General features: G+C 38.8%; 1 protein-coding gene across 1 annotated transcript in view; it reads right to left on the minus strand.

Moving 5' to 3' along the window:
* Window positions 1-724: 724 nt before the first annotated feature.
* The window catches only part of LOC148593578 (potassium voltage-gated channel subfamily KQT member 5-like), a gene marked incomplete at its 5' end in the record, with an annotated part of 44,601 nt that continues 27,170 nt past the window's right edge, over window positions 725-18,155 (minus strand). Inside the window, 4 exons of the mRNA XM_088530402.1 lie at window positions 725-1,741; window positions 2,154-2,280; window positions 3,491-3,622; window positions 10,479-10,587. Coding sequence (XP_088386528.1) covers window positions 800-1,741; window positions 2,154-2,280; window positions 3,491-3,622; window positions 10,479-10,587 — 1,310 coding nt within the window. The remainder of the gene's footprint in view (window positions 1,742-2,153; window positions 2,281-3,490; window positions 3,623-10,478; window positions 10,588-18,155) is intronic.

Below are 18,155 nucleotides of genomic sequence, written 5' to 3' on the forward strand. Positions count from 1 at the left end.
TCCTGCTCCTCACCCTGTCATGCTGTGGCCAAAATATTTCAGACACACACGGTAACTCCTCAACAGGACTGGAAGAGGAAGAGATTCTCACGAATTTCTAGTGCAGTTGCCTGAATGAACCACTTCTGAGGCCAACCCCAATCTTTAGAATATGAGCTTTTCATTGCAAAAGAATGATCTCATTTTAAAGCACAACCTGAAAGCAGTGTGTCGAGTACTTCTGCCACAACACTAAATCACCAAAAAGTAGACAAATACTAACATTCTGTTTTTTTAGAGTTAAAATAATAATGTGTATATCTTGCAACTGGCAGCCATTTCTAGTCCCATATTACTGGTTTCCTTGGTACCTTGCTAGCAGCTGTAGGTATTTTTTTTGTTGTAAACATAAACTATCATCTAAATCAGGACATATATATATATTTTTAATTAGTTCAGAAGCAAAGTGCTTTAAAACTTAGGATTTTTACTTCTGCCCTGTAGAAACGGCACTAGGTCTAAATGCTCAGAATTTTGCTTTTTGATACATCCTGCAGCATTAGCTTTGTTGCTAACTCGTTATTTAAACCTACTGTACCACAAGAAAGGTACTTCTGTACTGTAGGTATAAATTTGAATTGTAGCCATCACTTAAACATGCATTTTCATGCAACTAGAAGATATGGGCTCATTCGACTGCCTTTTGGATTCATCCTGATTTTTGTGACTTTCTCTTATTAAAAAGGCTTTCAAAATAGTTCATGCTGTGATATGTATGCCTAGAGGAATTACCCAGCCAATGAAGAAAGCCCACAAGCTGCTATTTGAGTTTGACATGGAGCAGACTGAGTGCCTCTGTACCATCCCCTGGCTTGCAAATGTTTTGAGATGATCTTGATATTCCAGTCCTTAGAGAGTCAGTAGAGAGAGTTGTTTCCACTAATGGGCGAGAGATGGCTTCAGTAGTCTCTGATCCTGCCTCTGTTTCCAACTCTTCATCAGTTATAAATAATTTTGACTCCCTCCATTTGGAGTATATGTCTTGGCTACCTCTCGAACTACTGGAGTCACTACCAGCAATCTGTACATTCAGTTCTTCTGAGGACTGTATAAGATTTTGTACAGATAAAGATTTTCCTAAATCCATTTGCGCCACAGGTTTAACTGAGAGCAAAGGTTCTCCTGCTGCATCAAAACTTTTTCTCCACGTGAGATCTTTTGCTGCGCTGGGCTGTGCAACTTGTCCATTGTCCTTTGATGCAACAAGGCAAGCGGTGACATCGGAAATATTTTCCTGCGTGGTTACAGGGATTATATGAACGGGCTCAGGCCTACTGATATGCTTCATTGATGAAAAAGGTGGTATCTGTAATGTTGTGGGAGTTGCTGGCTTAGATGCCTGGGTTATTTGGTTCGAGGAATTACTAACCGTTGCAGGTCCATCATTTGGCACTTGCGTCGCTTGACTATGCATAGCTGGACTAAAAGCATAGTAAGCCTGAGTGCTAAATTCATTTGGTGTCAGGATAAGCTGTAGGCCACGAGGCAGATTGGCACTGGCTGATCTGGATACACATCCACTAATTTGTGCAGAATTAGACAAATCCTTGCTGTCTGCTGGGCTTTGATAATCAGAAGTCTGCTCACAGTCAAAAGCTGGCATTTGAAGTGAAGCCAAAGTCAGTGCTGAAGCAGATCCTTTTCGTAAAACTTGTTGATAAATATCTAACAGGCAGTCCAGTTTTGATTCAATGGATTGAACCTATGGGTGGAGAGGAAAAGGTTAATGTTAGTGAAAAATGCTAATTCAAAATATTTGGAAAAAAAAAAAAGAAAACGTAAAAAGGCAAAGAGAAAATATAACTCCTGATGCAAAGTTAGATGAAGAATCTGATGAAGAATCTGATGATGCTTTTCCTACAGAGAGAAACTAATAACTTTTGAAAAATAATGCTTTGAAAATTTTGGAGCTGTAGATTTTTCATAAGCTAAAACTGGGAAAAATAATAACCTATGATTTTTCCTTTTTTCCTTTTTTTACATAAAACAGAGTAAAATAATTTGTATATGTTTTATTTCAACATGTAAATAGTGCAGAATATCATAAAACAATTACCCATTCAATATCAGAAACTGTCAATAAAATACAGCAGAACAAGACAAAAGTCAATTACCTGCTTCTCCACCTTGACTACACGCCCCAACATGCTAAGGTCATCAGTTATCTCATTCTCTGCAGTATTCTTTTCTCTGCTTCTTTTATCTGCTGTGATTTGCCCTTTTCCAAGAATTTGGTCGACGCTGTAAGAGAATTAGAGGCTGTTAAAATTCCTGAAAACTGATACTATGGAGGTGTTCACTAGGTATATACATTAAAAATTAGAATTGTAACATGTCAGAGGAGCACCCAAGAAGGAGTAAAACTTAATTTTATTAAAAATTAATTAGAAAATTAAAAAGAAAATAGGGAATTATTTTTGAGCATAAAATTAAAAAGAGAATGGGGAGTGATTTTTGAGCATTCAGAGATTATCAAGCAGGAAATGATGTGAAAATAAAGTTTTAAACAAATAAATGAGGTAATAAGTCCACATTTGGGTGGAATTTTTAAATCAAAAGCTAGTAAGTTTTAGTCTGAAAATACTTCTGGGTGTTCCGGTTACCATTCATTATAGCTCCAGTAGGCAATTGTGTTTAAAGGATTTATCTTGGATTCTCTGCTTCTAGATTTTAAAACATAGATATTAAAAAAAGGCATAAAAACAGTTTATTGAACAAGTCATGCTGAGACAGTACAAAGTTCCCCTGTGTTTGGGATCCTGTTTTATCCTATTTGGGGGTCCCTATTTTGTTCCCACTTGTGTCCGTCGGCAGCCACAGAGGTCTCCTGGGCCTGGTCACTGGACCAGGCATTGGGCATCCTGCAGGGACATTGGGCATCCCACATCTTGGAGCAGAGACTGGCTCTGCTGACGGGACATAAAGACCTGGCACGACTGAAGTTATATCAATATGGCCCATTTTAAATTAATGAAATGAAACAAGAAGTTTTTTTTTTTTTTTTTTTTTTTTTAAGAAAAAACTTTAAAGGAGGTAAAGCCAGGGCTAGATTTACTGAGGGCAGAGAGGTGGTGGCCTCAGTGTTATCTGATGCTGGGCAGCTATCAGACAGACAAGGAAGCTATCAATGTTGGCCTCAGCCTGTTGGCAACTTCCTGGCTTCCTTTTCTTCTTTATGGATGAATTTCATAGCTAAAGGATTACATTTTCTATAGGGTTATGTTTACACTTTCATTTTCTGGGGACAACTTAGATGCTGCTTTTTTTTTTTTTTCTTGATTTCACCCACAATTTAATTTCTGGATCAGTTAGGTTCATAGAAAGAGAGTCTTGATTGAAGAATGGATGGGAATTTAACACAGGAATGTTAAATGTTACCAATATTCATCATGCAGTGAATGATGCAGCAGGATGCTTGTGCAGAGCAGATCAAAGATGATTCTTTCCTTACCGTGACTGAAGGCTTTTTATTCTGCATAACATATCTAGATGACCTGCTGAGTACTGTTCAATGACATCTTTGACATCGTATGGACGAAGTGTTTCCTTAAACTTTCTCTTCGCAACATGAAATTTCATAATTCTGTAGGAAAAAAGCATTTCCCATATTAACCTTCCAAACAAGTGTGAAACAATGCAATAGATTTAAATGTCAACATATCAACAGCTGATTTCTTTTAACAGTGAGGATATTTTCCTCAGACCAGGAATGACTTATGCAAGCAAAATATTCCTTTTACAAAATTTGCTTTTGTAAGCACAAATGCATTGCTGTTATCCCTTCAGAGTCTTATGTAAGAGACATGATTTTGAAGAATGCAGAGCATCTTCAATTTATCACTGTACATCTACCTTGCTTTTTTATGCCCAGTGCCTGCTTTGGAAGGTATTGAGATGCAGAGTTAACTAAAGCCTGTGGTTAGCCCTGGTGACCTGAGTGAGACTATCCATATCCTTTAAGCTACAATTGTGTTTAAGCTACTTTCTAAGTCAAAGCATGGCCATCAGGTCCTTTCTCCTGTCATTTGCAAGCTTGGATTGAATGCTCCTTTTCTTTCTTGCTGATTTGCTTCCTTTGAAAGCTGTGTGTTTGGTTAGTAAATGCCCTTTGTATTTTCCCTATTTGGTTTCTTCATTCTGAATGAATATGAAAAAGCCTCACAAGTTGTTTACAGACCTTCCCATAAAGATAAATGTGTGCATATAAAAATGAAGATTTGTTATTTTAAGGAAAATTTGCATTGTATCTATTTAATAGTTTTGTGTGCAGTTTTTATCTCTTAATTCTGTTTTCAGCAATCAGAGTCATATCCATACGCTTTAAAAAGATAGGTAGATCCCTCTAGCAAATCAGTTACATGGACATAAATACCATTCTTTTTTCTGGTGTTCTTTTAAAACTCCTCACTTTCTATTCTGTATAGTTTTCGAATTTATGTACCTAATCCATTTTCATTTTTTTTTAAATTAATATTTAAGCTTATGTTTTCTTTTAAATTTATTTATTTTCCTGATTTAAGATTAAATTTTCAGTCTAGGAAGTTTTCTTGTGTATCCCATATTGGGTGTGTCTGTGGGAATGACTGTTTAGTGGAATTGCTGATTTTCTTTCTTGAATTTTACTGCAAAGTAGTAGGACTAATATAATAGTAAATGCACAAATATTAAGAATGCTTTTGTGTGAGACTTGTACACATTTTTAGCAATATGTGGAAATGTAAAGTTCATTGATAAACTTTTTTTTTTAGAATTTAAGCTTGCTATTAAATCAAGCTTGATACTAAATAAGTCAATTAAATTAAATTTGTGGTCACAAATCTTGAAGGCAAATGACAGTGATCTCATTTTCCAAGCCTGTAACACCTGTGACTCTTATTCATTTAAATGAAAATTGGAGGACATTTGACACCTTGAAAGAGCAAGTATGGAGGCCATTCTTGTTTCTGTTACAGAACTTGTGTCAGTAAATTGCTACCCTGCTCCACATCTGAAAGTTTATTAGGTTGTGTATTTATTGGCTGCAAGACAACGAATGACAGGGAAAACCCTCATCCATGTTTCTCACCCTATGATAAATGTAGTTCAGCAGTGTTTACTGAAATGTCAGGAAAGAAACACACTTTATATAGTTAGGACATTTTGATAATAGTTACGTAGAGTCAGCTTAATAATATATTCTGATCATCTACTGAATTCTGTATTATATAAGAATGTTCTTCCAAATAATATCGGTCTTTTGCCATAGTGTATAGGTTGTTAATCTTTCCCATTCTGATAACTTTCAGTGTAAAATACAAATGCTTATCACTGGTATAGAGCTTGAAATATGATTTTGATTACAGAAGTAAAAATGGAAAAGACCTGCTAGGAATATTCCATCGCCTTGACAGTTCAGGATCTATCTCCTTGAAGTTTTAAATATGCTAAATGATACATTTTCCCCTTTTCCTTTCTGAGGCGTTTCCATAGGCTAATAGCTTTGGTATCTTTTGTAATCTGAAGGTCTCTGAAGGTGTGATCTGGATTTTTTCCTTTTAGCTGTCAAATGCTGCCAAGATATTCTGTCCATAGTAGTCTAGTAGCACACAGAATCTCCTGGGAATCTCTTTCTTTATTCAGGTTATGAAGAATATGAAGAATAAAGGAATGTAGTTGACATACAAGAATGTATTGTTCTTTAATTATTATTTCATCTATTTTGGTGGTCACAATTTGTTTATTCCATGCTCTTGACAAAAATAGGAAGCTCAATTAGAAAAGTGGAGCCAGAGAATTAGTAGCGAATTAGTAGTGAATTTCCCAAAACCAGGTGCTTTTACAGTACATGGGACACTTATAAAACTAATAAAAAGCCGATAAAAACTATTTCTTATCAACAGCCACAGAAACTTCTTAATCAGTGTGCACAGAAATCCTGATTTTTGTTTGGCAGCTTTCTAATAATTTTTGTTTGGCAGCTTTCTAATAGGTTTTTGGTGTCAGGCAGTATGTTCATAGTGTTCAGAAGACTAATTCAGGGCTGAAAGGAGTCTGCCTTTATCAGCACGGTGCAAATCCACTTCTGCTTCAGGTGTTAGCTCGTATCATGCCATCTTAATGAACTGCAGCGGGGTTTGGAACAGGCTCTGGTCGCTTGCTTCCTTTTGCTTCAAATCTAAAGAGCTTTACATAAACTGTGCAATAATGAAGGGTTAAAGAAGACTGGCATTATAAAAGCCTGGAAGCTACTGAAAATATAAAATCTCAATTCTTGCAGCAATGGAACTCAGCACATGCTTGTAGATAATATGTTTTGTTTATTCTTCAGAGTTATTTGGTCTCAAAGGCTCAATCTTCTTTCTGTATCTTGAATTACCTGTGCAGCTGAGCTTAATAGGTCTCAACAACCATCATGAAAGATTATTAGCACTATATAGAGAATGCGTGAAAAATGAGCACGAAGTTATCCCTATCTCAAATACCTGAAACAGTAGTAGCGCTTAACACAACGAGTAAGTGCAGAGCCAGGCCCGTCTTTTCTAGTCACACCACTAGGGGGCAAGAAAGACCCATCACAAACTCAACGGAGCAGCTACTCAACTCGCTAAGACGAAGGCAAAGGAAGTTCTTTGCACCAAGGGTAGAGACGCTGGTCAACATTGTCTTCTCTCCCAGGCCTCTCCTGGGTTATGAGCCCAACTCATAGCCTAGGAGGCAAAGCCATACGGTTCTCCCAAGCACGGTGCTCTAGTAGCCAAAGACACATCTAACAGCCCCATCGAAACACTAAAGATGATCTCGACGGGGAAATGCCCAATATATTGTGATTTAAAACAAGTAGAGGGTTCTGAAACAGCACCATAAAACAAATTCATGCTGTCCGCTGAGAGGAAAAATGTGTTTTATAGCATAGCAAAAGCAGATTTCAAAGAAAGCAAAACCAGACATAAATAGTAAATTCTATTTTCCTTCTTTGGCTATGAAATATGTATGACTATCTTACTGTATAACTTATCAGCTCAGGAATTCTGAGGTGTCGTTATACTTAGCTACATTATTATTATTTCTTATTAACAACAAATGAAAATATATCTATGCAATAACTAGAGTTCAGGATGGGAAAGACTCCTCAGGTCAGCAAGTTCATCTTACTGCCACTGCAGTTATTCCCTATTGCATGTTTATTTACGCTTCTCAAATTTAATTTTATATTCTGTAAGTAATGAAATAATTCCATCCTTTTCATTGTGGGGAATATTACAAAATTCAGTGTCTCTTGCTATCAAAAATGATCACAGATAATATATGGAAACAAGGCACCATTCTTTTTAGTCTCTTTTATATACCTTCATAATTGCAAACAGAGATAGCTGAAAAAATGTGATATTTTTGTTGGGCTTCAGGAACTCTGACTGCAGGATATGAAGAGCTTTGTGTTCACAACAGGACTAGGGATTGCTGGCTAGTACTACAAAGGCTGCTGACACAAAGGCTCAATATACCACAAGCTTTTGGCATATTTGTCATGTTTTTTGCTCTTGCTATATTGCTAGCAAGGGTTTTGCAAAAAGCTTTTTGATACCAATCTAAGTTAGTACCAAATATTAACTGGACTCTTCTGCTGCAGGAGAGGTTGGGAACTCCACTCTTACAAAGTGCCAATGTTTTAAGAAAATTGCAACATTTGCAGGAAAGACTATTTTCTCCATTTCCTATTTTGATCACTTCAGAATGAAAGTGTTTTAAAGGCAGGTGTTTGTTTATAATCAAAAGGCTGTTCTAAACAATAAGTAGCCCTAGGAAAAAAATAAATAAGGTCAAAATTAAAGTGCCTCACTAAAATTATTGAAATGACACATTACAACTGACTCAATTTTTGTCTTGTGATATTTCAAGGCTGCCCGATCTGGGAGAAATGGGCATATCCTGAGCTTTTTTTTAGAGAAAAAGGAGTGCCTTCTCATTCCTAAATTGAGAGAGGCCTTGGCATGAATTAATTTTGCTAAGTTCATTTCCTCCCAAACAAAAGGAAAATCTGTATTATTACAGAACAGCTTGGACTCCATTCTGAGTAGGAAAAAATAATTAGTCTCCCTTAGTGCAGTTCCTGAGGTGATGGAACCAAAATGGATTCAACTGTGTGTGTTTTTCACATGTTTTGGTGACCTGTCGAGCTGTTCATGTACCTTCTGTCTCCTGTACACCCGCATGCAAAGACAAGCAGCCTCAACCCTCCCCCAATTCCTTTGCAATGCAAAGTCCTCGCTAAAAACAAACTTCAAAACGAGGAACATGGGACAAAGTTTCCATATAGACAGATGTTATCATCCTGAAATTCTACAGTTACTATATAGTGTCCCAGATCCTTCTTCAGATGCTTGCATAGATCTTAGTGTGGTCAGGTAACAGACACTCTGAATAACAAGAAAGAGGAGTATCATCTAACTCATGAACCAAATTATCTTTCCCTTAAATTTGAGAGATAAAGGTATAACTTTTAATAGGTTTTTTTGGAAATACTGCATATTACTGCTTTTCAGACCTTGAACAAAGACACTTTTCTGAAGCAGGATGTGTATGTGGCTCACAATCCAGTAAAGCACCCCATTACATTTGGAGGGAGAGGGAGACATTCACTGAAAATCGATAACAGGAGGTGATGCAAGACTCATACTCTCAACCTCAGTGATGAAAGGGATTGATCTTTGCTAAATCATGTGGATAGGGGGAAATTTGGAGATAATATAAAAAGTTTACTCTTATCAGTTAAATAGTGCATGTCCAGCACAAAGATTGTTGCAAAATTTGTCTTATTAGCACATTTCTATGCAGGACTCTGGGGAGGAAAATTAGCGATGAGAACCTTCCAATTCAGTGACTTATGCTCATAATTACCAAGAGCTCCAACAAGAGACTAAGGCAGCATCGTACTTCGAATGATCTAGTAGTGCCTTTGGAAAGAGGTCAGTGAATTTAGTTAGTATTTAAAAGTCAAGTAGGAGGCCTTAAAGAACTTGGACAGCATGAAGAATGAGATGACTATCGGTGTCACTTGCTAATATAGTGGCAAGGTGACCTTGGAGCCAAGAGTCAAGCAGTCTGTTTAAAATTGCAACATCACAGACAAGGATCTTTGGTATCAGAGCCAACTGATTAGGCTGATGTTCCTAATTTGCGCATTTTCCATTTGGAGGGAGAGGTCTACCTCGTGGATGGGTGTCCCATGTGTAGAAGGATTTCTTTCCGCTGTTGAAGCACCGTTAGCAAGTTCTCAGTGGTGACGTTTGAGTGGTCAGTGGCAATGGCTGCGCATACGGACCTAACATTTGACATGTCCTCCGGGTTCGTTTCCAGGCAGATTGGAAAGGTGGTTGGAATGGACAATGGTCTGTGAAGCTGTTCTGCCTGGTGCAAAACTTTAGAAACAGCCTTACTATCCGACTTCATTAGCAATCAGTGGAAAAAGGGGAAGGAAATACAAGTAGCCTGTAGTCATCACCATATGCAATTATTTGATAATGAGCTACAGTTCCTTCTTCCCAATGTGCTGAGAGAACTAACGCAGGAGCCTCCCTTCAGGAAAGCACCATCTTTCCCACGGATTTCTGCCCAAATCCCTCGTGGCAGCTGCCTGCCTACAAGGAGTGCTGGGTCACTGGTGCAACTGTGATACCAGTCCGGTGAGGTGACCCCAGTAGCAACATCAGGCTTTGCTGTCAGCAGGGAGGCAGTGACACAGCTCCCTTTGCTTCTTGATTTATACTTTTACTGTGGGACTTTTGCCTGTCAAGATTTGCACTTCAAAATATTCAGGAAGATTAGGAACCTTGGCAGTCTCTGGAGAGTGAATACTAAGTTTAACCTTTCGACAGAGGGTAATTTCGTAAGTTTCAATGCAGTTTGCTACTTTCTTGAAAGAGAAAGAAACTATAAGTTTTAAAATTTGGGGTTTATATTTAGCTTGACAGATAGTGGTAGGTAAGGCTTTACACAACTGGAAGAATAGAGCTATCCTGCAGAAAAAAGGTGCGTCATAACAAAAGTCACATGACACTTTCAGAAATATGGAAATGAACTAAAAAGGCAAACTTATTAACTAACAGGAAATAACTTTTCCAGGCAAGGCAGTACACCTTCACTAAAACTAATCCATCAAAATGGATTACAGTACTTTGCATTACAGGAAATATACTGGATGTCAGGATTCATTGTTTTCCTTCTCATTTGAGTCAAATTATACAGCATTTTTTAGACCTTGAAACATGATTAACAGGACTGTTAAAGTATTTCACTCTTAATAAAAACACTGAGGAAAAGGAAGGATAAACTACCTATACTACCAAACCTACTAGTGTTGTAACAAAGCCATATAAGAAGCTCACTATGTTATTAACTGGCATTAATTAATATGATAATTGCAGAAATCTCAGATGTTTATTCACTTAGCATTTTTCACTCACCTGATTGCTCGGATGACAGTTTTAAGAGCAGGGGTCAGATCTTCTACTGACACATCGCACTGGCACCCTTTATCATCATAAACATCATCTGTTCCCAGTGTCGTGTCAGCTGCAAAATACAAGAGCAGACCAAACAAGAAGCATTTAAAAAACTTTTCCTGGTATATTTTTTTCTAACTGAGCAGTGATTCTGGAAAAAAACACAAATCAAAGTAAGAGCTTGATGGTTTGTACGATGCATTTGTCTGTGTTTGCACTTGTGTCATGAAAGGCCTGGAGAGCAGAACCATGTGCCAAGCAGACTGATAAAAGGTAGAAGTGAGGAAAAGCCCTGTTATTCTCCAGCTTGACTGAACGGTGCAGTACCAGTGTGCGCCTGCATGGCCTTCAACTTTGTTTTCATCTCAATGACTGTTTTAAGAGAAAGAGCTCAGCTAATGTATATGGTGGCAGAATCAAAGGGCATTGACGTTGTTTTTTTTTTTTAATCACCATGAATGAACATGACATTTAAGACAAAGCAAAAATCCATTTCATTTACTGTGGAGGCAGTGGAATGATCCAACATTTTAATACAGGTAGAATAAATGAAATATCTTTTTGGCAGAGTCAATAGTGAATGACATTCATCATGGATCAACTGCCACCTCTTAAATTTCTGAGCCATGTAAATATTGCAGCTTGCCTTTGAAATAGGATCTTAAGCCAAGTCTCAGAATCTATTTGCCTGAAAGAAATTGATCCTCTTGCCTTTCCTAACTTTGCAGCGCTCCCATTTACAAATTTACTAGAGGTCCCAGCAGTGTCCTGGTCCCTCAACAAATGCAGCACACAGGGATGGGTGTACAACCTGAATGGCTCGCAAGCCTCCTCTGCCCCGGGGAACGCAGTGGGAGGATGACAACACTACATACCAGTAATACTATGACAACACTACATGCCATGTTCGTCTTGAAGGAGTGGGAAGTACAGCAAGGCTGTCTTCAGGGAAAAAGAAACTAAAGAAACTGCTTTTTTTTTCTTTCTCTAACCAGCCTCCCTTCTACTGCATAAAGCCCAGGTGCCCCGATGGAGTCACTCTGACTCGTAGGAGGTGTATTTCAACTTGTAAGTGCCTCAGGAAAAGCTTGTAAAACAAAAAAGCAACACATGAAACAGAGTAAAAAAGATGGGAATCTGTAACACACAGTAACAGGGGAGATTTCTTCCCAGTCTTGAGTTTCTCCCTACATTAATGCTATTATTTAAAACATAAGCCAGAAACACTGCAAGCAAACCATCTTAGGGGAGCTTTATTATATGTAAATGTGAGGCAAAATCACACAGAAATGTTTTGGGATACATTTTTTGTAAGTTTCATTTTCAAAAAGATTGTAAATGATGAAGAAAAACATTCTTTATCAGTTAAAATGGCCTCAAATTTCATATTTTTTAATCGAAAAAGACTTAGCTTAGAATAAACAAGATTGTACTACGGTACGTGCTCAGGAATAGGTATGGCTGTATCGCAATATTTGGCCATAACAATTTATTTTGATGAGATATGACTTGTAAAGTCATGGCCTCAAATGTTAGCAGTCTTTAAAATTTAAAGGTCATCAGTTTGCATACCATTTTTGGATGGGAACTGAAAAACAAAGTTGTGGCATTGTTTGTTTCCTTATAAGACCTCAATCACACATTGCAGAGGGCTCGCAGTTGGCACAGGTCTGACAGGAGAAGACAGCAAAGATCCTTTTATGCTTTCTGTGATCGATGAACTAAGGCTACCCCTGACACAGCTCGGCGAAAGGGCAGTTTTTACTACTGTACAGAAAACAAGAGAGGTGTCGACAGCAAGTGGCTTGGTTAAGCCTGGGTGGCAAAGGGGAGAGTGAACTGCCTCTGGTTTATACATAACCCTCTAGAAAACCTTTGCTTTTTTGACTGTTGCTGAACTGGTACATCCATGTGGAACATCTACTGTAGCTGTGAAGAGCCCAAGGTTTTACTTTTTATCTCTCTCCATCTGTCCTGCCTAACGAATGTTTGGACTGCTGCCCAAAAATGTTATTAGCTAAAATAAACTAGTGTTCTAAATTAAACTAATGTAATAAACTAATAAAAAACCCAAACTAAAATAAACTAACAATAAACTAGTGCTAAAATAAACAAAGTGTTTCACTAAACTAATTTCCCAGGCATTACCTTAGATTAACCTCTCCAGGAACCTCTTGCAGTGCTGAAACCTCCCAGCTCATTTCTAAATGCCAGACTAAAAATAGAGGTTTTTTTACACTAGCGGTAGTTTCAGCATCTCTCTTCGGTTTGATTCTACTGAGTCGTGCTGGGTTAAATTAGTCATAGGTTCTGCCAAGGTCACAAGAGCTACAACCATGTAAACCCAGTGAACCAGAAGACCCCAACCCAAAAGTTTAAAATAAACATGTTTCTAAACAATTCTCTCACTGATGCAGTTCCTGGGTCCTTTGCCAAGTACACTGCCATTAATAAAAGGGCTTCCTTAATGCTGTATATCATTGCAGAACCATTTGGAAGACAGAATGGTGCAATCTGTGTTGCCATGTTGCTTATGTGGTTAGAAAATCGGCAAAATTTTTAGACAGACATGGGAAAATTTAAGCCAGCATCAAATTGAGATACTGCCCCTAATAAATCACCTTTTTCTTTTCTTTCTAAGATTTCCACTGATATCGATTTCCCACATGAAATTCACCTCAGTGCTGAGCAGGTACTCAGAATCACGTCACATGTGCCATAAACCTCGTTTGACTCATATGGGAAACATTCGCATTGCTTTGCAGTACTGAGCCAGCTTGGGAAGAAAGTTTGGGAAACGCATAGTGAGAATTTGGGAAAAACTCCAGCCTAAACACTCCCGAAATCAAAGTTGGCGTGCTGATGAACTCCTGCAGCGGCAGTTCACTTGCGCCAAGTCCCGGGGGAGCCGTCGGCAGCAGCGGCTCTGCCCGAGCCCCCCAGCCTCCCCGGCCCCGGCTGTAGGGCCCGGAAGCCCTGGTGCTCCCGGAGCAGCTCCCGGCGCCCGCTGTGGGCAGCTCAGCTCCTCGTTCCCACAGCGAGCACCGTGTCTTGGGGAACGGTTCAGCACAGCGAGGGCTCCAGGCTCCCCTGCCGTTCCTTCCCAGCTGGCTGCTTGGCAGCTTGGGAATCCCATCTCGCGGACGGCCCGCGCGGATACTTCCCAGTTTGTCCCGGCGCGCACACATTCCTTCTGCAAACTCCACTCGCTTATGACTCTCTCCCAAATGGATCAGCTAAAAATTGCCCTGTTCTGAAACACTGTATGTCACTGACAAAAAATTTATGAGCAAAACTAAGGCACAAGGCTTGATTTATTATTTTTGAAAATATCGCAAGTCGTTTCTTAGAACTGTTTTCTGTTTAACAACATACTTTGGCTTCAGTAAAACTGTGACACTGTTCTGATCGTAGCCCCACACTTCCAGTGTTAGAAACATTGTTCAACAAATTAGAGAAGATTTTATATTCTTCTCTTTGTTTTCTGAGAACTGCCATATGCCAGCAACCATAATCTAGCACTGACTAAGTACACGTGCAGGCACCATGACCAGGCCCGCAGCAGTGCTCCTAACATAGTCAACAGTAAAATGATTCCTAATATAGACCCTTTGACTGTTTTCTTGGAAGTGCTTAGATCTTCCGCTGTCTGTATGGAAGGTAGTTTAAGCTGTGGGTCATCGTTTGGGCAATCAGAATCATTCTGCTGAGGCTAAGTACCCGTCTTTCAGACTCGGGAGACTGTCTGCCTGAAGTTGACTGTCTGCGAATAACTCTGGATTATTCATGCTACAGCACAGTACTGTTTCAGCTTGATTAAAAAAAGCACATCTGGCTGTCACCGTAATGCATGACTCAAGGTGAGGGATGAATGGGGGCCGGTTTTCACAGGTGCTGAGTTACGCCAAGCTGTAATTTATTACTACTATTCAAAATCCAGAGTTCAGAAATGAGAACTGACGTTCAAGCAATTCATAATGCAACTCGCCAGTCTGCTCCACAGTCTAATCTGAGCACAGAGCTGCTTTTGGCCATCAGAGATCACAGCGTAGGACACCCCAAGTACAGCCCGAGGGGGCAAACTCACTGCTGTGCTCACTGAGTGCATGAGTGGCCAGAAGGGAAAGAAGTGAAGGATTCAGCACAGATAACTTTTGGGCAAGTAAAAGCAGCCATGATTCAAAGATGTTGGAAGGCAGCTCATCCTAGCCTAAGCTAGAAGGCAAGCGTAAGCCTTTGAGGGAGCTTAAAAACAGGTTGGCTACAGGAGAGGTGCCAGACACCAGTGCAGCCCTAAACTCCAAACCGTCTCGCTGTAAACAGACAGACTGAGGTCTGAGGACATCTCCTGTTCAAGAAGGGATGCTGGAAGATTAATACTCCCCTTATTTTGTTATTTTAGTCCTCTTTGAAAGCAATTTACAGCACCTATTATGCTGCTCTAGGTAACGTCAGCTGTGCAGCCAGGCTAGGTGCAGGATTCCCTCAAGCTAGACATGTTTCATTTAGCTTTACACGGTGCCTGAAGTACCTTTCTTCACCCTGAGCGTTTTCAAGATTTAGGAATTTAGCCCATATTCTGGAAGAAAAGGAGATATCCTGAATGTACTTTATAGCATGCCCCCAAAATCATAATTACCAAATAATACACAAAATCTCAATTATTTATCTCCTTCAAAAATCGTTAGTATGAACATCTTCATGTTTTATGCTCATGTAATTTCCCTTTATGAAAATAAAATGTGTCCCTGCTTAGTAACTTACATTTATTACACAAAACTTCTCACCTGTTTACAAGCTTTTGCTATTTCCTGCTTGTTGAGCCATGAATCCAGGTTTCGCTAACTGCTCCTACCAACAGTTTCCTTTCACATTTTCCTCTGCTTTAAAGCAGCAACAAGCTGACTGTCTTTCAAGAAACAGTTCACATAAATCGTTTCAATCATGATTGTTCACTAAGCTTCACAGGAAAAATCCAGTGAAAAAAAGGAACCCTAATTGGGATGGAACTTAAACTCACACTTAACGATAAGGTTATCCAAAGCTCCCCCGAACAGAGAAATGCAGCAGCACATGTTTATGACGCGTCTCTGATAAGAAGTGCGAGGCTTTACTGCATGGACTCTTAAAACTCCCTCTACCTTTTACACGTCTATAAAGCATGTCAGCCTTCACCATACGTGCAGTATCTATAAAGTGTAGGACAGCACTTTATGCATGTCCTATTCCTTTTATCCTTTCCTTTCTCCTGAAAAAGGCGTATTTCCAGTTGAGGTAGAGAAAGGGATATCAGAACTAGGATATGTTACTATAGTACAGTATGGAACTTTACAAACAGAATATCATAAAGAATATCACCAACAACATTTTATATGTGAAATACAAAAACAGCTCAGATTCGGAAAAGATAGAGGATAGTCTCATTGGAAAGTTTTTTTTTATTAATTGCAACTATGTGAGTCTGTTTTTTCACATATGCAATTATTTTAAGGTCAGAAGCTTTATTTATATTAGTTATCAAATAATGCATGCAAGTTCCAATTATCTAAAATTTTAACATTCTTTGCTAATAAGTCTCAATTATCTTTAGTTACCTTTTAACTTTTTAAAAAAAATCAGTTCTGGCTTATTTTTCATTTTCATGGAACAGCTTTCATGGAACAGCTCCCACTGCTTAATTAAAAAGGAGTCCCTTTTATTCTGAGTGATGATATGGAGAACCAGGAGACTTTCTAAAAACAATTCATTATATGCACAATAATTCTGCAGTTAAAATTGCTGATCTTATTATAAATACATTAGCCAACAAGTTTAGCTGGCCATATGAGAAAAATAAGAAAAATGATGGGTTGCTCTAGCATGGTTTTTCAAGCATGCATGTATGCTTTTTGTGCATAGGTACATACACATCCCTGATACTTTACATACACTATATACAGTAAATTGCATCTGTAAAAGAAATTATGGATACATATGGCTACATATGATAAAATCTAAACTAGGGACTAATAGGTTAAATGTCATGCCTAATTGACTGTCTCTTTACCTGTCCTTACAACACATATCAGTTGATATGTTATCTGATATAAGGACTAACACAGGCCCTAAGCACTAGGAATTTTCCTGGTCCTGTTGTTTTAAGGGGCTTTTAGTAGTAGGCAGAGACATTTGGTCCCTGAAGGCCGGCTCTGCTCTTTTGTTCTCCCCTGCCAGTCCGTGGAGAAGGGGAAGGTTCCTGGGTGAGAGGGGAGGATGCCAGCATTAGCTTCGAGAGCTACACGATAGTCCTGCATTTTACAAAGCCCTGCAGGATTTCACCAACAGTTCATAAAAACGAGAGCCTTGCTAAAACATCTTGGTGCAAGTGAGTTACGTGGTGGTTGGGAAGTTTCATGAGTATCCTTTCAGAATGGCTTCAAAACTCGTGTTGTTCACTCACTACTGATGAGGGTACCTTAAACTCATGCAACTAATACCTCTGCGTGGCCCTCTGCTCTTCTCCTTCACTACAAAGGACTCCTGAGCAAGCACTCAGTTAAGTGAGCAAAGAACACACCAGGGCAGACCAGGGCAGATGGACACTAAACTACAGACTCACGTGGCCATGGAATTGGAATTGGAATTGGAATTGGAATAAACTGAAATAACTCCTCAAAACCAATGGTCTGCACTATTTACACAAAATGAAAAAATGTCTCAGAGCTTTGATCAGAATGCCAGATTATTTTTATAAGATCTTACTAATTAATTACAGTGACAACTGTAATAAATGAGAGCTGTACGATCAAGTCAAACAATCACAAGAACATAAATCTCCTGACTAGCACAAACTGATATATTGCAAATAACAGGTCTTTTTATCCCATCACAAATCTCATATCCCATACGAATCAAGCACCTTGATTTTGACATTATGCAGCTTCATTTTGAATCAGCAAATTTAAGCTAACCAGGATGTAAAAGCAATCAAACTAAGGACCTTTGCCACATCAAGTGGCCCTTGTAAGAGGTCATGATGTTTGTGCTACTGAAAGGAAAACCTGTCACTTTTGCAATACATAAATAACATGGAAGTAATTGAGGACACGGGGGCTGAAATACACAACTGCATTCTTTCCACAGTTTTTATAATATACTCTACCCTGAGGACTTTATGCAAGTACTCTGTAGGGAATGAGAGGTTAGAGTTCATGTGAGCGTACAATGTTCAGAGGCGGTGCAGAAATCAAGTATTTCCTTAGAGAGTTCTTTTTAATTAATCAAATGAAATATGTTTGTAATATCTCCCATGCTAAACACTTTTGACATTTTATTCAAAAAGCCACACAATGGCTCTAGGCTGCAATAAATGCGCAGTAACTCATGGAAAAGCTTGGAAGCAGAGGTTGGTAGAATACAAGTGTAATAGGGCGCTTTCAACCATACTGGGAACTGCATGTACAATATAACATCTATTCTTTATTTCAACTGTGACACTACAAGACTGGAACAGGATTTAAGCAGGAAAGAAAGCTGTATTCCCTAGAAAAAGAAACAAGCATAAAAATAGAAGCCCTGGACTGTAGGTGTCCACAAATGAGAGAGTTTGTGAGGTAAGTCTATGCAGCTGGATCGACAGTAGCAAATACACGAAGGCAC

Source organism: Tinamus guttatus, unplaced genomic scaffold (genome assembly GCF_059628265.1).
Source record: "Tinamus guttatus ecotype Peru unplaced genomic scaffold, ASM5962826v1 Tinamus_guttatus_pri_ptg000371l, whole genome shotgun sequence".
Lineage (NCBI taxonomy): Eukaryota > Metazoa > Chordata > Aves > Tinamiformes > Tinamidae > Tinamus > Tinamus guttatus.